The following is a 25,727-nucleotide window of genomic DNA, read 5'->3' as shown; positions in this document are numbered from 1 at the left end:
AAGAGACTCACCTTGGGGCTGGTCCGGTGGCGCAGCAGTTAAGTGCACACGTTCCACTTTGGCCGCCCGGGGTTTGCCTGTTCGGATCCTGGTTGCGGACTTACACACTGCTTGTCAAGCCATACTGTGGCAGGCATCCCACATACAAAGTAGAGGAAAATGGGCATGGATGTTAGCTCAGGGCCAGTCTTCCTCAGCAAAAAGAGGAGGGTTGACGGCAGATGTTAGCTCAGGGCTAATCTTCCTCAAAAACAAGAAAGACACTCACCTCTCCCCATAGTTTTCTTCTACTAGAAAGCCAGTGCCTTTCTAAGAAGAATGGCCTCGGATGCATAAGTGCCACCCTCGAGCCAGATTACCATTTCAGAACAAGATCTGAGAAATAAGACATAGGGGAGAATGCAGAATGCGGAAGGAGGAGAGGGGGAATTGTTAATTAAGCTCTATTAAATATTAATTGAAATATAAATTCAAAACCTCACCAACTCCTGACAGTTATATAATCTAATTAAGTGGTAGGGCCTGTTGCCCCACGGTGTCATTGGGTGTATTAGGGGAATAAAGTGATCTTCTGCTCATAAACACCATGAGCACTTTAATAATCCAAGGCATTTGCCAATAAAGTAGATGGGAAGTCGGCAATAATAATTTTATGGAACATGGAAGAACTGAAGGGGCAATTTTGATCTGGAGGGGACTGCAGTGAATCAGCTGAGATGTTCCACATGTGATGGTCTGGCCTCTTGCATTGGGGCAAGGGAGGTGAGGTCCTTGTGTGTGCCATTCCACGTTTACGTAAGTATTTTCTGCGCTTGGGAAATGTCTATCGAATCCTTGGGACTAGTTTCAACTTTATAAACTATCTTGGGGAGAAAAATCATGTGTGTGTTTTGGCGTGAAAGTTTCAAAAGAATATAACTTGGAAGGGTGTTGGAGATGAATTTGATTTCTTAATAGCAAACATGAGTAAGTCTGTGTTCTGCAGAGTTTTTCATTAATGGGTATGATGAGAGAACTTAAAAATGGCCCGAGTCCTGTATATACAGTGCGAGAGAAAAGGTGCTTCATTTTCTTTTCTAGCTTTCAAAAGTTCATAATGGAAAGCAAAACAATGCACAATGCTGTCTATACTTTTTTGTTTCTCTGAATTATTTCATAATTTTAAAAAAGTGCACAACGCGTGGTTGTGAGATTCTTTAGCTCATTGAACTCAATTTTGAAAATCGTCATCATGAATCAAGTCAGCAACTCTTAGTCTTTATTTTTAAAAAGTCTCTAGACTAATGCTTCAATCATTTCTTTGAACAAAAGCAGAGTGATTTGAATTCTTATTCTTTTGTTTGTTTGGTTTGGTTGTTGCTGTTTGACATTGTTTTGTGCCTGGACTTTTTATACCGCCTCATTTTACGTTGCTGCTGGTACATTGGTCCCCAAGTTTGTGAGATGATGTTTCAATTTTAGAAAAGCAGTTCTTGGAATTTAAAAATGCATCCTGCCAGACCACGTTCGCCCTCGTGCGCTTCTGCCGGCCCCATTTGTGAGTGACACAGCCAGTGCTTGATTTTGACCTCTTGGTTCTTGGAAATGAGAGTGGCTCCTCCTCCCGTGGGCCACTGTGGCTGGCTGTCTGGGCTTGGGGGAAAAGTGTAATAGAATTGTGTCACGGATTGCTCTGTTCCTCCCGTATGTTAGTAATTTCACTGTGGTCTCTTTTATTTCCTTTTCAATTTGGGCCTGAGCAGTTTCCTAAAGGAATGTGGCTACAGGCTCGCAGTGTGCAGAGAAGCATAATGCAGTTTGAGTAGCTGCCTCACCCTTGGAAGGGGCCCGAGCAGCCTTGAAAGGTCCCTGGGAGGAGAGATGTGTGTTCAGAGTGGCCACGAAGGGGTCGGCACTCCTGGTCTTCGCTGAGTATGTCTCAGATAAGAAAAACGTATACACTTGGCCATGAAGGGGTGGGCTTGGGAAAATGTGCATCTCGGCAAAGCTGGATTGAGCAGGTGGGCGATTTAGTGTTAGGGTCCCACCTGCCTGCCTAGGATCCCTGGGTGTGAGTGATCCCTGCTGCCTACGTGCCCAGCTCGCTTGTGGACAGGAACATGAGTCCGTGTGCTTACGGGAAAAACAGGGGCTGGGCACCTTTTGAAAACTTGGCAGAGATTTCCCCGTTCACTTTGGAGTGTTTCTTTTCTTGAAGCCCGTGCTGGATCTTGGGTCTGTGCTGCTGACGTTTTAGAACATGAGAAAGAGCCGCAGTAGGAGCCAAGTATCTGCCAGACTGTGTCGGGAGAACCTTTATCATTTCTGTCAGATACATCACAACTCGCTTGTCTTACCATACATCTTCCTAAATGTGACAGAATATTCAGCTGTTATTAATTGAATACTCTCTAATTTAACTGCTTAGCAGGAGAAAGAGTGACTGGTTTGTTTCAACACGTAAAACTGGCATCAACCTGTATGTGGGTTTCAGTGCAGTTGCATTGCTGGGCCTGAAAAAAGTCATTGTGTAAAGAGAAATGGCTACCCTACTTTTCAACGGGGCAACTCAATTCAGTTTATTGTTCTAAAACAAATAGAGGGGTGTGTGTGTGTGAGAGAGAGACATATTAGTGTAATTCAAATTGGTTTACGGGCATGTTATACGTTATCATTTTTTGTGATAGGTGCGTTGTCGACTGTATGACATTTCCTCTGAAGTAGTTCAGCTCACTCAGAAGGTTCGGTGGATCTCTTTTTATCTGAAAGCTTAAAAGAATGAACTCGATTATTCCGCCTTTATCTTCTTAATCAATAAAATGTAAACAGAAAGCCCTACAAATTTCTAAGTAATATTGAATGTAATGCTAAGAATTAGAAGCCATCTTGATGAGAAAATTAAAATTTAAGGAGCTAAGGATGAATTTTGAGAGACTAAACACAGCTTCTCACTCCTTGGACCTTTGGAAGAAGAACAAAAGCTCGTCACCTGTCAGTGTCTGCAGCTACCCTCAGAGAGACGACAGAAGATTCCAATTTGTTGATCTAGGGAGAAACCAACATGTGAAGTAGACATCCTACTAAACTTTTTAACATGTGTTTATGTATACATTATTGTGTTTGTTTGTTTGTTTTAAGAAGATAGAAAAATGCACTCAGTGCCAGAATCTTTCTAGGTGCGTGTACAGCATACTCTTTTCTTCAATAAATGAATTCAAAGCGTGACGATAAGTAGAAGCCAGACTTGGCTTGAACGGAACACCCTCGGCAGGGAGGTAAAGAGCAACAAGGTCTGTGTCCCCAACTCTGCCATAAAGGTCAGCAAGGTGTGATTAAGCACTTTGCAGGGATGGACGAAGTTCTAAGACTGAGGACAGGGAAGAGCATACCTATAGTCCTTCGAATCGCCCATCATGGGACTATTAGCTTGAGCGTTCTGGAAAATATCATTACCCCCAGGGCGCCATGTAACTCCCTGGTTCCTGACAAGCTGCCAACAGGGCTCTCTCTGGGCTGCAAAGTTGGAGCTCCCCTGGCAGGTTGCCAGGGTTTTAAGAAGGCTCTGGGGGCCCAAGGTAGCCTCTTGGTGCCAGTCAACATTCATTGTTAAACCCAATTCAGAGAAAACTCCCCTGCTTTCCCCTCTGCACAGAGCTAGCTGGCATACAGGGAATATCTATGCTGGCACATTGCCCCTTATTTTAGGGGCCAGCTTTTGCTTTGGGATGGCATGGAGAAGGGGATTATTTGCACTGTGGCTTTTGATGTAAGCCATCATTGTCATATTATATGAATAGCATTGCACAGGGATGGCCAAGCACAAAGACTAGTCGCCCATCCCTCCCTCACGCTGCCCTATGTAACGCAAGTCCCTGTCACAAAAGGGCTTATGGATTTTTTTTCCCCCTTCCATAGTCTTATGGAAAATAGTGGCCTCCATTGGAAACCTCAATTTTTAAAAAGCCCCTTTTAACTTGGGCCTTGCAAAACATGTTAAAAATTAGAAGAGTGTTTTTTCCAAAGAGATAATTTGCACAGTTTTACACAGAAATGCCATATAAATGTGCTCACCATCATATTTATAATTACTTTTTCTTTGCTGTGATTTAAAAAAATGCACTTGGCTACAAGGTCTTAAGGTACCCTAACACTGCATACATAGTTCAGAAATAGAAAAAGCATCACATAAATTTTGGTAATTCAGAGTAGAAGCCTATTTAGTGAAAATACCAGAACCATAAAATTTACTCACTAGAGGAAAACTGATTTGAGAATTCCTGGTGTGTTTCTTAGCTCACCAGATTCAGCGTTTATAAGACAAATGGAGGAAGGTAATGTATTTAGTACAAACTCTGAATGTCTGAATACTTATTTATAAATATATGTGTTTAGGCTTATCATGACATATGAGCATATGTACAGGGAAGAAGGGTAGAGATTGGAATCCAGAGAATTCCTAATGTGATAATACAGCAAAATTCGTAATTCAAATAGTTGTCAAAGATAAAGTCTAGATGAGGAGAAAAATTTCATATTTGTGTAGCAACTCATTGAAGAACCTGACACTCATAGGTCAATGGTGTTTTGGAAGTTGTAGGCTGGGGAGTTTGGAGTCAGAGGAGCAGAGGTAGTATTTAGCCATATTTCTGAAACTAACTGATCTAGGTTTTTGTTGTTGTTAAGATGCAACAAATATTTATAGGGCCCCTTTTTGCCCCAAGAACAGAGGATATTGCAATGAACAAGACAGAGGATAATACTGCCCCCATGGAATCCCAATTCTTGTAGGCGAGACATAGATAAATTATGTTGGGGTTCAAGGACAAAACCTGATGGGAGATGGTGGTATTTTTGATGGGCTGACCCTGACTTTGAAGGTTCAAGTTCAAAGAGTCCAAATGGAAAAAAGTCATGAAATATTGCCATCTTTTTAAATTAACATGACACCTGGAAAGTTCTAAGCGAATAACGTTAAAACCTAATATTGGAGTCTTAAACTTTTCTACTCACTGAAGATTCATGTTTTATATTATTGCCCGAAGTATGACCAAATAGGGAATACAAAGGGGTTGATTAAAAGAATATAACTAACAACCCCAAAATAGTGTTTTAACTTTCAAACTAGTGAAAGAGATTTAAGGACTTGAGACGTGTTATCTCATCCACCTTTATAATCACGTAAATTATATTACCCATTTAACGTTGCCAGCCCATGAAGTCAGTGGGTTCCACCTGCAGTCAATTGGGTATTGACAGAGAATGAAGAAAAGATTTTTAAAAGGCATTTTTCCAAGCTGGTTTAAGCCTTTGTTTTTAACCTTTAAATCATGCTGTAACTATTTTGTAGTCCAGCATGCTTTAACTCAGGCTAACACCCTAGGTTGTGTTAACCCAATAAAACCTCCCAAGGTTTGTTAACCCACCAGACCAATCCAGACTACAGCCCAAGGCTGTGGTTTGCATCTTTGCTGGGCTGGTCAAAGTGAACCTGTGGATCCATTTGGATCTAATAGGACTAAGTAAGTACTCCTGTCCTTCAGAGTTTTTCATTAGTACTCTTTTGGTTTTATCATTTAAAATGGCGTTTCATGGCCTTTGAGGTAAATAGACTTTGGGCAAGCTGAACTCGGTGATAGTTATGACTGGGTTGGGCAGCAGATGTACTCAGAACCATCCAGTTGGCCACTTGGACCGTCACCCATGACCACTTCATGTTTATACAGCACTTTGTGTTTCACAGAAATTTTTCCTCTTTGATCCTACAATGTGTCCCAAAAAAAGACCTGTGTTATTTTTACCTCTTACAGAATCACAGATCTGCAAGTAGGGCCTGCTGTTCACAAAACACCATTGGTTATTTTTACCACTCCAATGGTAAAAATTGTTGTTTCAGACAACTACCGTTTTCTTGTTCATTATTGCTTAAATATATCATTGCATGGTGTCACGGCTTATGGCTAATAAAACTCCCACTCTGAGTGACTGCAGCCTGGCTTGGTGGAAAGTGACATTGCGAGCTGCAGGCCGACTCTGAAGTGGCAGGTTTTAGATGTGCCCTGATGCCCAGGATTGATCTCAGCTCCATAGACTGGAGGATGTAGGAAAAGCAGATGACAGAAAGGTCCCTGCCTAATGGTTCCTGCCAGAGCACGGGAGGAAGGTGACTTCCGGGGCCTGTGGTCAAGTGGAAACCTACCTCCCCTCACTTCCTTCTTACTCTGTCACCATCAGAACCCATGCTGCAGCCTTGCCTTTCCTTCCCAACAACCAGTCAAGTGCAAGACAAGAGTGCAAACTCTGATATAAAATTATACTTCGTCTCTTCAAAGTGTGCTAGTTAGATGACTTTTTTTCTCACTCTTTTGATGCCGACAGCCAACATGCTTGAAACTGAAATCTGTTTCTTTTTCCTTTCCATTCAGTGGATTCCACTAGCATGTCTTGAGTGCTCTTGAGCTCACGTCGCTTGTACCTGGCACATAGTAGGTACTCACTGAATCCTTACTGAATTACTGAGTGGATGGAAGTGACACACCCCAATGGGAGTGATGTGGAAATGGAAGGGAAAAATTAAGTTCAAACGCAGGCAATACAAGCCTCTGCTGAAGAGGAGTCAGGATGGATACTGCTTACCCCTGGAGTTAGGGTTACCCTTGACTGTAAGGGGGCTGACCGGGACTTGGGGTGCTGCTAGTAATATTATACTTCTTGATCCCAATTATGGATACTGGGCTGCGTGCACTTTGTGAAAATTCTTCAAGCTAAGCAGCTGTAATTTGTATGCTTTTACTTAATGTATTTTATACTGCAATAAAAAATTTTTTTTAAAGGAATAGTGTCATTCTGCAGGTAAGTATGACCTAATTGCAGGTGGGGATGGAAGGTGGCGATAATAACCAATAAATAGGCAACAGATTGTAGCATTATTTGGCTGAAGCCAAACTCCAGTAAGGTACTGTGGTAGGAGGGCAAAGAGTGGTTCATCCCAAGGTCTGCCCTTAAGCGTGGCATTAACATAGATTTCTGGGGGGCAGGGGGGGCGGCGGGTCACCTCCCAAGCTGAAGCCCCTGAGTCTAATACCCAAGGAAGTCCAGATTCGGTGCTCGTCGATGATGCAGAAGCCTGGGTGGCTGGTTCAGCTTTGTCTGCTGGCTCTTATTTATGATTTTTTTTCTTCTTTTTTAAAGAAAGAAACATAAGGAAAACATTTGCTTTGACATTGAATCCACCCCCACACGTAACAGTAATTGCAGGCCTGGAGGGGAAAAAAAAGTATCATTCCAATTTGGGGCCAACCAACCTTGACAATACTGTGTTAAACCTTCTGAAGACATGAAGCCAAGCTGCAGCAAGGCGGCCCTGGCACAGGTGGACAGTCGGGGGCACAGAGAACCATAGTTGGGAGAAATTTCCAGAACCAAGAGACGCAAGGATGCCACCACTACCTTTCTGAGGCACTGTTAGGAAGACCCTTAACTCCAGGCCTGGCTCTTGAAATGGCTTGTGCTCCTGACCCTTCAGGGGTTTTTGGCTGTGAGCTACTCGGATACCCAGTTCACATGATAAGATACGACCACTTGACCTCCACTTGGAGCCTGACTGGATCCCCCTAAAAATGACAGCCGTAAAAGCACCGTAGAAGCAGGGGCCTCTGAGAAGTCCCAGAGCACACATGCTTTCTCTTTCAGCCTCTGTGTGTCTGTAAAAGTTCAAATACTGAGTCAAGTTTATTGTTTCTCTCTCGTTTATTTTAAGTATAGTTTTACACTTTATTATGTGCAGTGACATCTTAAATGGAGGCTGTCACTCCATCTTGACTACTGCTAGGGGCTAGAGCCACTTACCATGTCACACATTTCAGCAGCCCTGATTAACAGCATCAGAATGAGCGGCTCCAAACCCCCCAACCCCCCAAAAAATAGTGCCCCTATTTACCCAAAGCAAGATACTGAAACAACAGCGTCTTATATCTAAAGTGAGAGGGATGCTAAATTGATGAAGTTTGGGATAGCACTTCCTCTCTCTCTCTCTCTTTCTCTCCCTCTCTCTCTCCCGCTCTCCCCTTCCTTCCTTCCTTCCTTCCTACCCTCTTTCCTTCCTTGTCTCCTTCCCTCTCTCTTTCCCTCCCTCCCTTCTTCAGCTTTTTTGAAAATAATAAAGAAATTAAAAGGGATTTTTTTCAGAACATGTTTTGATCTGTGTTCTCTCTCTCTCTCTTTCTCTTTGAGAATAACATTTTGTTAGGTTCGTTGATGCCCTAAAATAACAATAAAAAACAACACAGAACAAAACAACTTTCTTTTCTTCCACTCCCCTCCCCAGTTACCAGTCCGTTTTTGGAGCCCTGTCATTATGCGAGGTAGCCTAGAGTAATTTGAATATTTCATTCTCCCGGCTGCTAATGCAGCATGCCTTACAGATGGTACTTGCTTCATCCTTCTGGACCTGGTTCAATTATAAATGAAACTAGGGAGCTGAGATTTGTCTTTTTGTCTCTGCTTAGTTGGAATAACACAATAAAGCTTGATGGGTAGGAATTTCTCAAACTGCCTCGGACATTTCCCAGTGAGGTCTCTCTCCTCAGAGTACTTGGTTAGCACTCACGTCTGAAGCCAAATGTATAATTAATTTGGGGGGATATTTTCTTTCGTCTTTCTTGAACGAAGGGCATGTTCTAAAAGGACAAGCTGCCTCTGCCCCCACTCCCAGCTTTTTCTTTTCAGTTCCTCCTTCTCATCGATTCCTCAGCTCTGACTCCATGATTTATTCAAGAACCTTGAGTAAAACCACTTCCCTCCCCGGTGCCCTTAAAAGGCCCGTCCCCTCACTTAGGGACACGGTGGTGGTAAGGGACAAGGATTTTTCTTCACATTAACACATGTTACTCAGCTCACTAACTCAATGTATAAAAATAGAACACACGTGTGTAGGAAATTATGCAAACTTATGAATGTAATCTTATATGCACATATTTATTAGACACTCGTAATATTTTAAGTGTGTGTGCAAGTGGCATACTGAAAGACTTGGGTTTGGTATGTTTTTGGAAGTCTGAGAAATAAACATGAAATATATTCTCTTATTGGGGTATTATTTTTATGAACATTTTAGTAAATGCTCTTTACCTCAGGCTATAATTATTTGGGATCAATGTAAGATTTTTTTCCCCATCAATCCCAAATCCATGAGAGCTACGTGTTAGGCAAATGCAGTGTTATAAATACGCTTAGAGGAATGACTAATTCAGATATCTACCAGTAATTTCAAAGAAGGGGGGAAAACATTGACCATATTTCTCTTGGATCGATTGATTGTTTGATACATCATTAGATTATGTGGAAGCTCCATGAAGATCAATTTTTAAAAAAAATTTCACATTGCTCCTCACCTTCCATTGGAAACCAGCTTTGCGTGATCACACTCGTAGGCCTGTTATTGTTTTCCATCCTCTCTTTGATGATCTACCGGATGAAGTTAAACAGGGATATACATTTATAGTGTCTCCTAACCACCTTCATTTCTATATATTTAAGTCGTTGAGATGAAGGATAAAGTGACCCACAGAGAAATTGCCAATTTGAAAGCGAGCGTGTTAGAAGGTTACAGTAAAAGCCAGGATGCCCTCAATCAGCGTGGTTTAAGGAACTCTCTTCTTTTCTCATGCGTGTTGCAACAATTCTCAGCTGAGCGTCTCCCTTCTTTTTCCTACTCAGTTAAATGGGATCCAACCTACTCCAGAGATAACAGTGAAAATTAACCCAAAACCGAGGGTCAGGTTTTTCAGAAATACAGCATACTTTAAAGAAGTAAAGTGTGCTCCATTTTCATATTGGCTTACGATAACACACCTTTGGGAGGTGATCTTGTGGTTGAAGACCTGAAGTGCGCTGTAGGTCGATTCCTCTTATGTCCCAATACACCTGATTCCTGGCTTGGCTTCTGTTGTCCTGATCTTAGGTGAGCAAGAGGTACAAAGTTGGAACCTAAATGGAGTTAGAAATGCCACTGTTTCCTGTTTTTCAAGTAGCTGACATAACTTCTTGGCAGCACATTTTCTAGAACACAACAATTAGAAATGTTTAATAACCTATGGTCACTTTCATACAACTAGTTATCTTGAACTCACTTTCTGCTAATAAAAAGTCTTGCCAGAAAAATGAAATCAGAGTTCCTGTTTTTAGGTAGTTTTGTCAATCATTTGATTTAATTTTCTCCAGAAATTTGAAATAAAGTGAAAAATAATAGCAACAGTACTAATATTGGCATACTAATTTTCAGTATATAAAGTACTTTTCATATATATTAACTCAATATTCACCCTCATAATAAGTGAAGAGGTAAGTTTTATTTTTCTTAGTTTATAGATTGGAAAATAAACTTTAGAGAGGTTAAGCAACTTAACCAAAATCACAATTCAAATCCAGTGTGAATGTCTTTAGGATTACGTTCAACTGTAACAGAAACCACACCCACCTCATTTCGAGAAACAGAAAAGTGTCCTCCTTTGACATCCTCATGATCCAGTATAGCTGCTAGAGCTCCAACTATCCCATATGCATGCCAGGCATCAGAGTAGACAAAGTGGAAGGAAGAAGTGTGGACTTATTCCCTTTTAAGAGGACTTTCTAGAGTACTACCCATATTTCTGATTGTATACCATTGATTAGGGCTCACTGATATAACCACACTTAATTGTAAGAAAGCCTTGGAAATGTACCTGAGTAGAAATGTTTCAGCTCTCTCTTAGAAATAGGGCAAGTTTCTGAAATGGTACTGAACCTGGGTTTAGAAGAGAAGTGAGTGCCTTCATCCCCAGATTTCCCCTGACCATGTAAGATAGACTGGGTAGTCATTTGTATTGTCTAGCTCTGATTTGGAACACAGGTGCCATATTATACCAGAGAATCTGTGTGCTGAAGGGAAAGGCAAATCTTGGTTTGTTAATGAATGTTTGCTAAGTGGGTGTAACTGAACATCATCACGATAAGGCGCATCAGAAAAGAGAAGGTTGGGGACCAGCCTGGTGGCACAGCGGTTAAGTTCTCAAGTTCTGCTTTGGCGGCCCAAGATTTGCCGGTTTGGATCCCAGATGCACACCTACACATCACTTGTCAAGCCATGCTGTGGCAGGCGTCCCACATAAAATAGAGGAAGATGGGCACTGATGTTAGCTCAGGGCCAGTCTTCCTCAGCAAAAAGAGGAGGATTGGCAGCAGATGTTAGCTCAGGGCTAATCTTCCTCAAAAAAAAAAGAGGAGGTGATCTGCTTCTCAGAGCAACAGCAACAGCTGACAAGGGTCTGACTCGAATCATGCCATGGGTTGCCAATCCATGGAGACAAGAGTGACCTTAAGCTCTGGTGTAAATTCTTAAAGATGACTTTGTGTGCTCCCAGCAAAACTTTTTTAAATATGTAGCTGCTAAATTCACATGCCCCCTTGGTGTTACTTCCACTTAAATCATAAAAGAATGGTTTATGGGATTGTGGAGATTTATAGGATCAACTCCTTGGTTATTGTATTGCCAATGGTCATGGAACCTCAGTGCCCTAGACTCCCTCAGGGGAGAGGGCTTCTTACAGCCAAGTTTGTTTCTGGAGGAAAAAAATCCAAGTTTCCAAGTCCTTGCGCATGTACTTTTTGCTTTGTTGCTGAAATATCCTGCAAGTCCTTGTCCGTGAGGTGAGCTGAGTGAGTAAGGCGTCTGCCCTCCCCACTTTGTCAGCTGTGTCCTCTGCCCCAAGGGCTTGAGAGTCACTCTGTACACTTCAGATCTCAGAGGCATTGATGGCTGGTGGCTCTCTCTTATTTATTTATATTTTTTAAAGAATGAGGTGAAAATAGAGCACCTTTGTGTTTGTGACAGGAAGCATTTGGTGTGTGTTTGTGTCTCTCTGTGTAATATTTCACGTGGTATATCACTTTAGCCTCTTAATGTGATTTTCCTTAGGTCACAAATCCATATAGAATATTTGACAGTGTCGCTTGCTCTGATATTTTTGTCGCAGTAATGTGAGGATGACCACATTACTCATGAGTGAGCTCTGCTGGTCTCTTCGGAATGTCAGGAGAAACTTTATGGTGCTGCCCGCACCATCACATATTTTATTTAGACCACAGATGTTTGGTCCCATAATTTAGTTGTCTTATTCTGTTATATTTTCAGCTGAATTTTTTCTTTTGCTTATCTTGCCTCTACAATTCTATTGGAATTTGTCTAAATAACTGTAGCCCACCTACATGGAAAAAGACTTTATTAATTGTGGCAACTTTGGCACACAAATCTATATCTAATATAATTTGAAATGCGTAGTGAAATGTTAGATAAACTTTTTTTCACCATCTCATGTGAAATATTTAGGTCGGTATATTTCCTTACTTGAAACTAAAGCCTGTGTTTATTATGTCGAAAGACACTTTTCTTCTCATTTAAGGCTTTTGTTTCATTTTTGTAAGTCAAGTCGTTATAATTCTAATTCTTCTGTGAATTGATCTTCTTCCTTTGGTAAGGAATTTTCCAGCACTGGAAGACAGCTGTCCACACAGCTACAGATTAAAATCATGTTCCTCCATCCTGCTCTTTCTAGCATGGGTGCTTCTAGCAGTGACCACGTATATGATCATCAACAGTATGAGGATATTGATTTAACCCTTCAGCTTCAGGAACATAGATAATGTCTTGACAAGAAGTGGCAGCAAATATAAAGACACATATACATACAGGCCTACTCTTAGTTCTTCCATTCTAACTCTTAGTTCTGTTTCTGCCCAGCAAGATTAAATGTTATCTTTAAAAATTTGCTGCTGGTGTATTATATGTGCAAGTGTGTGTGTGTGTGTGTGTGTGTGTGTGTGTGTGTATGCACACGTGCAGTGGAGTGAGCATTAAATGTCCTTTTGTGATTGAAGAAAACGGGATAATTTTGCTCTGATTTGTTTTGGAAACTTGGATCAGGAAGGGGGAACTCAGCTTGATCTATGAAGGTGATTGGCTGTTGATAACTGCTCTCTTCTGGTGCCAATTAGGGAAGGAGGACGCAGACAGCTAGTGGAGTCATAACTGTTCGAAATGAATTTCACCTCGTGGAAGTCAGAGAGAAGGCAGCTAAAACCTATTGGACGCCTTCTGGGTGCCAAGCACTGGTCTAATGACTTTACACACATTAACTTGTTTAAACCCGATAGCGATCCTGCGAGACAAATGTGATTCTTCCAAATTACAGATGAGGAAAGAAACTGGGGCTTCGAGAAGTTAAATAATTTGCCCAGAGTCAGACAGCTAATAAAAGGTGCAGCGGAGTCAGAATTTGACTTAGATCTGTCTGATTATAAAACCATCCAGTTTCCAGGGTACCGTGAAAGCTTACGTCACTGTGAGTCAGATAAGCTCATCCTGTCAGGGTGTGAAACGCTCTTTAAAATACTGTTATGTGAAATCATAGCGATGGCCTCGTGTGCTATATCCATTGACTCTGCTTACCCTGTTTGAATAAATTTGAAAGTATTTATGACCTCATTCCATGCCCTTAGCAAGTCCCAAGTGCTGTGGGGGTCCAAGAGAAGGGTAAGATATGGCCCTGCCCTTGCATAGATAGCTCTCAGTTGACAATGAGAGAACAGTACATGGAACAACAATAGCCGGGACAACCTTTAATAAATTCGTGACTGGTGGGGTATCAAGAGTAACTAAGGAGCTGTATCCTGTCCTTCAGACAAGACATCCAGAGGCAGAGAAGGGGGAGGTTAGTACATGATGAGTTGAGCAGAGCCTAGAAGGACATTTAAATGTGGCTGGATGGAGGGCTGAAGGGAAGACCTTAGAGGAACAGCCGACTGAGCACTCACGGTGGAAACAAAGTCTCATCATCTGCAGGTCTAAGAAGGATAACATCTGCCTGGCCTGGCACTTTACAGTTTTCAAAGCACTTATCTTTCTTTTTCTCATTTGTCCTCATTTCCTCTCTTATGAAGCTTCAGGTATTATTATTCTATTGTGACGATTATTATTATCATCATCTTCCCGTTTTACGGGTGAGGCACACCAACCAGCAGCACTGTTCCAGGCACACAATGTTCTCTGTCTGAAGGGCTGTGGAAGAAATGAATGAAAGGCACTGGGGCTGAGGGCCAGGCAACAACACATGTGTTCAGGGTCACACAGCTAGTGAGAAGCAGAGGCTGGGCCTCATTCCAGGTCTTCTGATTCTGGTTTGGATATAAAAAGTAGGGGCTTTTCTAGAATTTGATATTCCCTATCGGTGGGTTCCAGTCTATGACCAAGTTTATCCCAGAAATTTCCTCTTTCTTTTATCCTTTTTTTCTTTTGCAGCCTCCTATATAATACATTTTCTGAAAGTACTACCAAGCTCGATTCCCAGACCCAGATATAGAAGCCTGCTATAAAATAGAATGCGCCTTGAGTATGATATGCTTGTTCTATTTCAGTTATGGCAGATCACAATTTACAAAATGGTTTTTAAAGAGAAAATAAGTTCTGAGTCTGGACTGACCATGTATTTTGTTGGGACTCAGGGCAAAAATTGTTACAAATTCAAGATGGCGACATCAGAGCATTAAACCAAATGCAGGATCCTTCTGCGCATGGAGCCCTGTGTGACTGCACAGCTCTCTCATCCATAAAGCCAGCTCCATTGGTAGGTTTGTGGCCCTGTAGGTTTGGCTTAGAATACAGGGAAGACCTCTTATCCTAAAGCTTTATCAGGACCTCCCTAAACAGGGAATGGGGAGGAGGCATAAGCATGTGGAGGACTGGAAAGGAGCAGGGTCCAGAGTGCAGGATGGAGGTGGTTCTTTGCATCTGCCTGTCTGTGTGGATGTACCAGGAACGTGTTAACTCTCCATTGCATAAGGAAAGATATCTTTTTATTAGTCATTCCTGAAGAATTCTGATTCAGAGCAAAGGAGCAGATAGAGAAGTGGGAGGCTTCACAGACATCAAAAAATGGGCCTCTGCACCCACTGCCAACTCAGAATTGGTTCATTTTCAAGTTTGAAAGTTTATTATTATAAGTGTAGATAAGGCCCATCCTTATGTAGAAGTCCCAGCACCTTCCACATAGATTCCTGGCATGAAAACAGATGGGATAGGAACTTACACAAAAATCACATCTGCCACTCTGGACAATTAAGCAAAACATGAAATTGCAGCTAAAACCACAGGGTATTTAAATAGAACAAGATTTCAAATGAAGGACTCATATTGTTGAACCAGAATTAACTCTACATCTTCTGAAGGAGAAGGGCATGTTTTGGTCTATGTATATACATATACATATACATATATATATATCTGTATATGTATATTTTCCCCCCCACATGAGTGGATGTGCCCACTTAAGAAAGACAAGTTATCTCATTCAGGGGGAGGCTAAGCCAACATTTAGTACTCCTCTGAATCATACTGTCAAAAGGAACATGAGAGGGGAAAAAACCCCTAACATTTATTTCACACCAGCCATGTATTAGGTGCGCACCAAAACTGTAGACAGAGATCACTGCCAATTTTATCTTCCAGTAAGCTCCAATATTGTCATCCAAGGCTTTCCCACTGAGAGATAGAGATAGGACTTGAATTCTAAATGCAGAGCCCATATTCTCCCCACACACCGGATAACCCATCCTGTTCTGAATTCCAACTTGGGAAGCCAGAGACATGGAGAGGAACAGAGCCTGCAACATAGTCCAACCTTGTAGGAACCCTATCATCAAGTAGGGGAGCCCTGCTGTTAACATTTTCTGGGGCCTTGTGGAGGCTGAGTACTGCTTTATAACCTTGCTTTTGCTCCCTTAAATGTTTCTGAAATGTGACTGGGTTTACAGCTTACGTCGCCTTTCCATTGTAGGAAACCCAGTGGTCCCCGATAGGTTGGTTCCAGCCAGCACAACAGTTGGCCTTGGGCTGAGTGTAGTACAGTCAACTGAGAAGCATATCACCTCTTCCACAAAAGAAACAACTTTCTCGCCACTGTCTCTGCCCATCCACTCTGCCTCACTTCCCCACCTCAGACCCGGAGTGCGGTCAGCCCATTTGTGTGGGATAAGAATACTTTCTTTAAGGAATCCATCAAATTGATTTAAACCTCAGAACCATTGCCTCAGCTGGCACATGTGGTTTGATTCTCTTACAAGTAAATTGAATTCACTGGCGTGAGGTTTTGAGGGGATCGTGAAGAATCTCACAGAGGTTGAATGAGACTCTGGCCCCAAATTATGGATCTGTACTCTGGGTTTATTTCATTTCCTGGCCGCTACGGACCTGAGCAGAAGACAGATTCCCTTTGATGTCAGAGTGGCTCTATCTTTGACTCAGGTCCTGAGGGGAAAGTGTGAAGCAAGGGAAGAATTAGGCTCAGAAGGCTCTATAAATAAAGAAAACACCTTGTCCCTAATTAAGGCACCTGCATGGTACTCACTTCTCCGTCCCTCACATAATGGAGGCCCCAATAAAACTAGTCCTCTCGTACAACGCTGTCATAGGGTCAGATGCGGTCGTGTGTGTGCTGTAAACATGCAAATAATATCATCATCACCAGGAAGCTAGAATTTGAGTTGGCAATCTAGGGAACATGTGCCAAACATGGACCTTGAGCCAATTTTTATTACCCTGGCACCAAATGGAATAGTTAATGCCTAACTATGAAGTCAGTTCTCTCTATATAACTCCCTCGCTGCCTGCCTGCGCCTCCTCCACCTCCCTAGCTCTTTACTCCCTCTTCCACCTCACAACGTGGCCACTGGCTTGACACCAGTCCCTCCATCCCCCTGCGTATACCCAGATAGTCTACGCTTCTCTGAGTAGCAGGGCATAAACCCAGGATTGTGCAAAGAGTGTAGACTTTGAAGAACTGGACTTGAGTGTTCTCTGCAAGCCTGGGCTGATTTCAACCTCTCTGAGCCAATTTCCTAAAAAATCAGTATCCATGATCTACTTCTGAAGATTGATGTGAAGATGAGCTAAAATGAAAGATCTTGATAGTGTGTAAAATATTGTAGCAGCAAAGTCCAAATCTCTCTTCAAGGCTGTCTGACTGGCTCTTCCTTTTTAGAAAATGGCTGGTTTTCCAAAGATGCGTCTTAATAACTGAGACCTTTAAAAATGCCCTAAGGAACCCTGTGAGCCCCATCTTGGCTTTTTATAGATAGAGTAAAATGACTTGCCCAAGACCACAAAGATCAAGAGTGGCTAAGGACATCAATCTTACTCGAAAATCTGTGCTTTTTCCGCTGTAGCCACCTCTTTATTGTGAAATGCCCACCATCACCCAGAGTTGCCTTCTGTGCTCCAGCTGCCTCAGCCTCACAGTCTGGTGGCCATTTCCTCCCCTAGTGACCAAGGCAGCCTGGAGCCACTCTTCCCTTTTCCTGCCATGCTCCATTGCCCAGACATCCTGCAGACGATGCCTGTGGCTATTCGGCATCTGTGTGAGTTCACTGTTTCTGGGGTCTTCTCCTGTAGGATATGGTCAAACAATTATCCTACCTGCCTGTCCCTTGTTTCTGCTGTAACTTTTAAAGCCCGTCGCCATCTCTCCCAGTTTACGCTGCCGGCTCAGAGAATCTCCTCAAGCCTGGCGCCTGTCTGAAGCCCGATCCCAGTACCACCAGTACCACTATGTCTTTTGATGCCCCTAAAACCCCTTACTCAGCTGTACAGTAAAGGTTTTGGTGTTTATTACACATGTGTGAAGATGTGCAAAGAAGGAGGCGAGGAAGGCTATGACCTCTGAAGGAGGTGCAGGCCAGGACAAGCAGCATCATGCATCCATCCATCCGGAAGGAAGGCTGCTGCCTGTGCTGTGTTTGCCTGATCCTTTTCAGAAAAGCAAATTTAAAAAGTAGGCTCTCCTTGATCCTATTGCCTTAAGATCCCAGTGTTCACGCTTTACTCCCAGGCCTCCTTGGGGGCCTCCTCCCCACTCCCTCCACTTCTATCTTTCTTCTCCCTGAAAACCTTGAGGATTTGGAATACTTCCTGCCCATGTCTTCAACCAAGGGACCGCCAGGGGATTTCAGTGTCTATTGCTTTTTTCTCCGGGATTGGAACAGCTCCGACCAGCTACTACTTGAAAAACATAGAAGTATTTTTTCTTTCTTATCAAAAAAAGAATGGAGTTTTCTTGCAACTAAATGAGAGCTTGCTATCTTTCTTGCCCCAAGGTGTGTGTGTGTGTGTGTGTGTGTTTATGGGGATGTGGGTGTCCAGCCTTCTCTTCCTGCATCTCTCTATCCTGGTAGCCAAAGCCGATGTTCTGAACCACACCAAGGAGGGCAGGCTGCCTTTCACCACAGACATTCAGTCATTAGCTTGCTTGCTTACCTGCCTCTGTACCCTTTGCCCAGAGGGTTCTCTTGTCAGTCAGTCTGTCTGTCATCTCCGCAGGACATTTGTTTGTCTGGGCCGCAGAACTCCCTGCACTTGACAATCGCTACAATCTTTCTGCCTTTTCTCTTAAACAGCTTTTTTAAAGCCCCCAGAGACCCTTTAAGAAAAGAAAAAAGAATGCAAATAGAAATTGCGCTAGAAGCTGAAATGAACATTGTTGTGAGTCATGGGATCCTGGCCACACGGGGACAAACTATTTTTTATTTTGGGTAATATTTCTTCTTTGGCATTTATTACACTTCTGTTAAACACAGCTCATGTGACACAGTGTTACTCATAGGCAATCAGAGAAAAAGCTGAAAGTTGAGCCATCAGTAGGGCAGGGCAACTTATTGTTAATAGCAGCCATTAAAGCTGAAAGGAAAAATTACCCATGTGCCCCTGCCAGACCTGTCTGCCTGAGATGAGATTGGGCCTCCAGGCCGGAAGGGGGGCTGGGCAAACATGAGAGCAGGAGAATGGAATGTAGAAACCCGAGATCTATGTAAGGGAAGATAGAGCTGAATTCAAGTTTGGGCCCTACCCTAAGAATAGAAAAAAATCCCTTGATCCTAACAATTCAAGCAGCACTTCTGTCTCATCCTCCTTTCTCATGAGAGCACCTAAAAGCTCTTACCCAGAGATTTGCTGCAAGACCCCTTTTAGCTTCAGAGAGGAAACTCAACGGAAAGATACATATAGTAGCAACGCTTGCTAATTATGCAGTGCTTTCCACCACCAGATAGAAGTTGTAACAGATTGACTATACCAGAATTCTTTGCCATTAGACCTTAGGGTTCAGCAAGGCAATTTTATTTATCTATTTTTATTTTATTGAGGTCGTACTGGCTTTAAACATTGTATAAATTTCAGGTGTACGTTGTTAAATTTCAGTTTCTGTATAGATTGCATCATGTTAGCAGTGCATTTTTTTTAATTTTAAAAAGTCTGTATTTAAAAGAGCATATGGTTTAAAATCCTCTCAGACATTTTAAATTCTAGTCAAAGATGCAACACCATTTACCCACTCTGCCAAGCCACTCTAAAAGCGTGCTTTTAAAAATGGGGCCATATAAGCTGTCAGCTAGGAAAATAAATTTGAGAGGGCTTTGCAGAGAGTGTGTTTATAAAACTCATACCAGGTCTGGAAGAGAAAGGCAGTGGCCCATTTTGTGGATAGTGCTAACTCGCTTAGGGGCAGAGGGTGACGATTGTTATCAAGATCACATATCAATTTGGAAAATTATAATAGCAACTGGGCTTGTGGCTTGGAGTATGGCCCCTGAAGAATGCTGCCCACCCTACACCTCAGGAGGACTGGTGGGGTGGGGCAATCTTGCAGCTCTGCACACTTTTTTGGGGTGGAGATATCAGGATGAAGTTTGAAAGGCCAGTTGGACAGCCCCAGGGATGACCTCCAGGGCTGGCTGGAAGTCTGAGCAGAGCTGGCAGGACTTAGGCAACCCCAGAGTACACGCCTGGCTCAAGATAAGTGGTCTGGCCTGTCAAGTGGGGGAGTGCCTGCTGACTCAGACCCAGAGAGGTGTTTCATACTCAGAGTGTCTGATTTCTCAGCTATGACCACATCCAGTTCTGGGCTCCGGCCCTAACCTGTTCCTTGGCGATCAAATCTAATGTCAGGTCAGATCAGCTTAACTCATCACCAAGGAAATTCTTGATGGAGCTTAGCTCCTTCTTGCATTTGGTGGTTTTGTCCCATTAAGAGGAGGGGTTCTCAGCCTCTTTGTCTTGGTGGCACAATCTTGAATAGTAGAATTATTTTGGTCGCACTTTGGAATGAATTTTAAGCTTTCTTAAAGGATCTTCGGCACCGTGTCACTCAATGAGTGGAATTCTTTTTTCTGCATCTAGTTCTTGAATACACTCAGCACACAGTCCTTCTTGATATTATGCTGTCTCTTCCCTTCTGCTCTCAGCAGATAGATTGTAGGAACTGGGTGACCCGCTCGGCTCAACGTCCCACTTACAGACACTGCTGACGCACTGTCTATCTTATGTGTTCTAGTAGTTATACTGTAGTCTATTCAAATGTCTTAAAAATTAGTTTTATGCACTTATCAATTGTTTAAGAGTCTGACAATTTTGGCTTCAGGATTTCCTGTCAGAGACTGTGAAGTTAAAGGTCTCTGCGGCAGGGTTTCCATGCTGTGATTAAGTGTGGAGAGTGCTCTGGGGGGTATATTATATGTCTTAAGGGATAAGATAGGAATAGGACAGGACTGATAGAATGGGTGGTCCAGGCACATCCTCTCAGAACCCTTAACTCTACCCTACATCCTACTGATCATGGCTCCTTCCTCACCTGTAGATTATCCCTAGAGGAGATTCATGTCACCACCTTGAGACACCTGCTAAGTGTACTGGAAAGATTTAAGTGTTGGGAAGGCATTGAAAAGCTGGTATTGGAAAGAATTAGTTAAGGCGAGATTTGACTGAAGAGATGCAAGAGTCCCAGGGGGTCCTTGGGGGCCGAGAGCAGGTGAGCAGCCGCTTTGCAGTGTCAGTGCAGTGGATCTGCCTCAAGAGGTAGGTCTGGGGCTTGGGAAAGTCAGGAAGTTGTTTTTCTAGTATTCCCCATGTGAGTGGAGGCAATTTTCTAAAATGTTATGTCCACTTTGGATTCTTTGATCTTTAAGAAATATGAATAGGAGAAAAGGACAGATGGCAGGATAGATGAGGACTTTCAAAGGGCCTGTGATTATTTATTCTTTAGAAGAGAAGGCTAATGAGTTGTTGAATTGTTTTACATAGAGGGATGCTATGAAGAGGATGTTAAGGAAAGTTCATCACAAAGAAATGGCAGGACAAGAGAAAATAAAGTAAAATGTTTTTGTTTTAAGTGAGATATGGGGTCCTTTGGGAAGCTTCAAAAAATTCAGAAGTCATGGGGCCAGCCCAGTGGCATCGTGGTTAAGTGCGTGCGCTCTGCTTCAGCAACCTGGGGTTTGCTGGTTCAGATCCCATGTACGGACCTACACACCACTTGTTGAGCCATGCTGGGGCAGCGTCCCTCATACAAAGTAGAGGAGATTGGGCACAGATGTTAGCTCAGGGCCAACATCTTTTCACAAGCATATCATTAAATACTGGACTCTCGAATGAGATGAGAATCTCCATTTTGGGAGATAGAAAAGGCAGCTCCCACGTGGTTTGAGTTGGTTTGGCATCTTCAAGGTGAGGGTGGGATTCTTAAATTTATTTACTTGGATTTCTGAGGCCTGGTACAAATTCCTTTGTGATTTCCATGTTTGTTGTGCCCCCTGGCACCACTGAATTGCACACCACCAGGCCATAGCAGTCACTGTGGTAAGAGGCTGTGGGCTCTGTGCCACAGATGCTACCAAAGTTGCTTCTGTGGCCAAGTGAGGGAGGGTTTCACCCTTGGTTATGATTTAGGGGCTATTATATTTTTAATGGGCCTGAAAAATCTGTTCAAATGCGGTAACTTCAAGACTTTCCAAAGACTGAAAGGAGTAGAGGGAGGATGTGGGCATCAGCTATAATCTAATTTTTCTCCCATCATACTTGCTTTCCCCATTTCTCAATTGCTATCTCCCAGTGTAATTACCATCGCAGGCATTTCCTCTTCGTCCCCTGTAGGTACACCACATTGCGCCAACAACTCGTGGCCCAGCAGGAATATACAGTATCCTTTGCCAGTGTCGATCAGGGCTTGATTACTCTTCACGGCTGTAATTCAAGCCTGCTAATCCTCCTCTGCCTTAGGAAAAGAGGCCTGTTCTATTAGATAAGCTGATTACTGTCTGGTGTGTGCTTCATGCCTAGCAAAAGTTGTTTATGTGTGGAATTATTGCTGGTTGGAGTCTGTGCTTTACTGCCCTGAGTAAGCTTGCTTGGAGGTCAGGGGTATCGGGCTTCACCTCAGATCTGGGCGGGGTGAGAAATGGAGTCTTGATTACAGCTGCTTTTCTCTCAACCTCTGCCCCAGTGGCTAAATATTTACTTTTCCTCTCTGTTAACGGAAGAAACCAGATAAGGTTTTAAGAGTCTGAGACTTTTGCCCCCAGGACTCCCTGTCAAAGGTCATAGAGTAAAAGATCACTGCCCCAGACTTTGCACACTCTGGTTAGGTCTGTAGGGCCACCTTAGCGGTATGTTGTCTTGAGGGCTAAGTGAGAGAGGAATAGGGTGGGACAAAGCTGAGTATGTGGTGAAGGCAACAGCCACAGACTCAAGAGTGCCCGACCACAGGGCAAGGATGCCTGCAGAGACCATTTGAATGCTTTCTCGCATTCAGAGATGTTTTCTTCAAAGCCACAAAAGCCTTGAAACCACCTTTGTCTCTCCCTCCCAGCCCATCTCTGGTCTGGTGTGCAGCTTGTGGCTGGGGTGCCTCTCTCTTCACGGAGGAGGAAGTGCATTTGTTATGATTGTCTGCCCAGTGAAGTTGGCGTGATGGATGCTGGCTGAGCTCTTAGGATCCCCACCCCGTTCACTGCAGCAGCTCTTCAGGGAGAGGGTGGGACGTCCTGTCCCCAGCTGCAGAGCTGAGGTTAAACTTAATAATAGCTCTTCAGTGTTTAAGTTCTCCACGTGGTTGCTGCATTCAGTGGCATGAGGATGCATGGCTGCGGAACCAGTTACAGGTAAACGCGAGCCCCTGGCCTTGGCCTTGGTCAACCTCTGTGGGAGGCTGTGTTGGTGTCTGCTTGTATATGTGAATATGTGGCAGCCTACACTGGAATAAGGAAAATAGGATGAATGTCAACACACTTGATTGTGATAATATCCCAAGCAGAGGCCTTTTGGTGAGTAATCTTCCTCCGCACCACTGTGTTTTAATGATCCGTTTGTCTGCGTTTCTCCATGAAACTATCCATTCCTTTAGGGTGGGCATTTTTGTATCCCCAGTACCCAGTACCTGCCTGGTCATATGGTAAGCACTCAAGGAATGATTCTTTAATTTAATTAATGAATAAGCTAATTGGTATATTTCAGTGATGAAGGCATCTACCCACGAGCAAATGCACGGTATAAATGGTTAGGTCTTTATCACAGGTCATTGCACGTGCATTCCTCCTCATGCACCTTCCTGCTTTTTTTCCTATGAAGAAGAGACTCCACATGCCCAGCAGCATGGGTGTTCCTTAGATGTCAAGTGGTCAGCTAAAGGCAGGACAGAAACACTGCAAGGCCAAGTAGCATGTTAGGAAGGACACTGTGACATGTGCTTTAGAGGGAAGGGCCACTGTGTTGGGTCCTAACCACTGGGACATCTGGTCTATGCAGTGCTTCTTGACTTACAAACATCTTAAGGGTTATCTCATCTCCCTCTTTTCTTCTACCTTTTCTCCCTCAGTTTCCTTTCTCAGTCCTCTTCCCCTTCCTTCCATCCCCTACAGCTCACCTTCTTCCCTCTACCTTTTCTAGGGAAATTGTTATCTCCTAAAGATCGACATACTCTCCAAATGGATGAATTGTACCCCCAGAGAGATTTCTTTTCCTTCTGAACTTAGTTTATACTCCTAAGAAAAATCCAGAGGAACCACACAGAGGAGGTTGCACACTCCAACAGAGCTATGAAAAGTTCACTGCAAAGTTTAAGCCTGATTTGAGCAATGAAATGTTTCTTTGACGTGCAATGATTAATTTTCTCTAATTTTAAGGGAGTATGAAGCTCTGAGTTTAGTATACCCATCATTGTATATATGGCTTGAGCTTCTAAATCTCAGCTGAAATTTAAGACTGGAAGTCTACACTAGATCCCATGGTTGTGCCACTGTGTGTTCTCTGTGTGTGTATAGGAGATTGTGTGTGCTGTCATTCAGAAGATGGAGGTACAAGTAATGGAGTCTTTTCTCTTCAGCCCGTGAACTGAGTAGATGCTTGGCTCTCAAAAGAATAATTGTCTGGGAAAACCACACCTTGAAATTCACCTTAGCATCTTTGAAATAATCTTAGGAGTTTAGTAATGCTGTATCCCAGAGACTCTGACCGTGTTGCTAAACTCTGAGCATTTTCTTGCAAGACATAAGCATGGTCTAGACTATCGTGTTTTGAGATTCTAGGGTCTTGCCAAACAGAACTGCACTAGTTGCAACAAGGCAGAGAGAAATTAAGAAAACCCCTGCTTTTTATTCTATTCATCATTCTCTACATCCCTGTCACTTAAAGCCTGGATAACTGTCTGATCTCTGATGTGTTGCTGCCGTCCTGAGTTCTGTGACCAGCAGCATTGTTTGAATATTTGCCTAAAGTAGAAATCTCTAGGTCTATCCCAAAGTAAGTTCCCTGGGATCCTCTGTAGAAGAGGAAAGAGAATTCTATCAACATAATATGCATTGATTTACAGAATCTTAGAATTAGCTACTTTTTTTCCTAATGTCATGGCTCTTCACGTGTTTGAAATAATATTTGAAGATAAGGAGGACAGGCTGAGATCATTCCATAACCTTTTTATTTTTTCTGAGATAAAGGAATAGATGTTATATATGCATTCAGCCATCTTGATACAAGTGCTAGGCGCTCCTTTCATTGGAGGACTTCAAAGCACCTTGTTCTCCCTTTTCTATGAGCCCGGGTGTCATTTGATAGCATATGAAGGCATATATAGAGGTGGCCCCATAGTTCTGGTTTTCAAATTGGGAATAGAACCTGGAATTGGATGGTCTCTCCTACTGTGTGACCTTAAAACAAGGTCTTGTGCCAGCAACCCAATGACATTCATTACTGAACCGAGCAACGACACCATAACTTGAATTTCGCTTCCGGATCTCCTATCCCAAGAAGTGAAGACAAATTCAACTTTAAAAAAAGTGTTTGCACAACTGTACCTTTGGATGCTTTGGTGTGTAAACAATTCTGTGACTTTTTGGTTTGCTTTAAGACAGAGTAGGGAAGAAGGCCTTGAAGTTGGGAAAACCATGTGTGGTGTTAGTAGTTTTTCTTGGTTTAGGCTAGTTCAAGAGAGCAAAGAAATGAAATTCTGCAAAAGGCAGCATGAAACTTCACATTGCCCTCCAACCTGTGAAAATTGCCAGCTGCTAATTCAGGCCCTAGTAGCTGGTTCAGCCCTGTTATTTCTTCAAGACGCTGGCCCTCACTTGCTACCAGCCTCGCTAAGATTGGAGGCAGCTTGGATAAGTCAAGTGCATAAGTAGTTGTCCCTTCTGACACCCCTGTGCTTCCGCTCCCTCATCTGAATAAAGGGCTCAGTAACACCCATAATGTTCATGTGAGAATAAAAGCAAATGAACTAATTTTTGACAAATTGCTTTATAAAGTTTAATTCCTACACAAGAAAATATTGCTTCCCCCATTCTCCCATACCATTTGTCCACACATCTGTTCTATCCATTTCATGTTACATTATTAGCCGATGCTT

The 25,727-nt window shown here is 42.9% G+C and overlaps 1 protein-coding gene across 9 annotated transcripts in view; it reads left to right on the top strand.

The window, feature by feature from the left end:
- Window positions 1-25,727, top strand: part of PBX1 (PBX homeobox 1) — a 309,428-nt gene that overhangs the window by 178,335 nt on the left and 105,366 nt on the right. The window contains exon 1 of one of the 9 annotated variants that reach the window (XM_070497721.1): window positions 22,953-22,989. The exons of the other annotated variants lie outside the window; for them this stretch is intronic. Within the exon in view, the coding sequence (XP_070353822.1) occupies window positions 22,968-22,989 (22 nt within the window). The 5' untranslated portion in view covers window positions 22,953-22,967. Of the gene's footprint in view, window positions 1-22,952; window positions 22,990-25,727 lie in introns of those variants that run through there. 9 annotated transcript variants of the gene reach the window in all.

The sequence above is a fragment of the Equus asinus genome, chromosome 25, assembly GCF_041296235.1.
Source record: "Equus asinus isolate D_3611 breed Donkey chromosome 25, EquAss-T2T_v2, whole genome shotgun sequence".
Lineage (NCBI taxonomy): Eukaryota > Metazoa > Chordata > Mammalia > Perissodactyla > Equidae > Equus > Equus asinus.
Note: the sequence above shows the minus strand (reverse complement) of the source record. Positions and strands in the feature narration are given on the sequence as shown.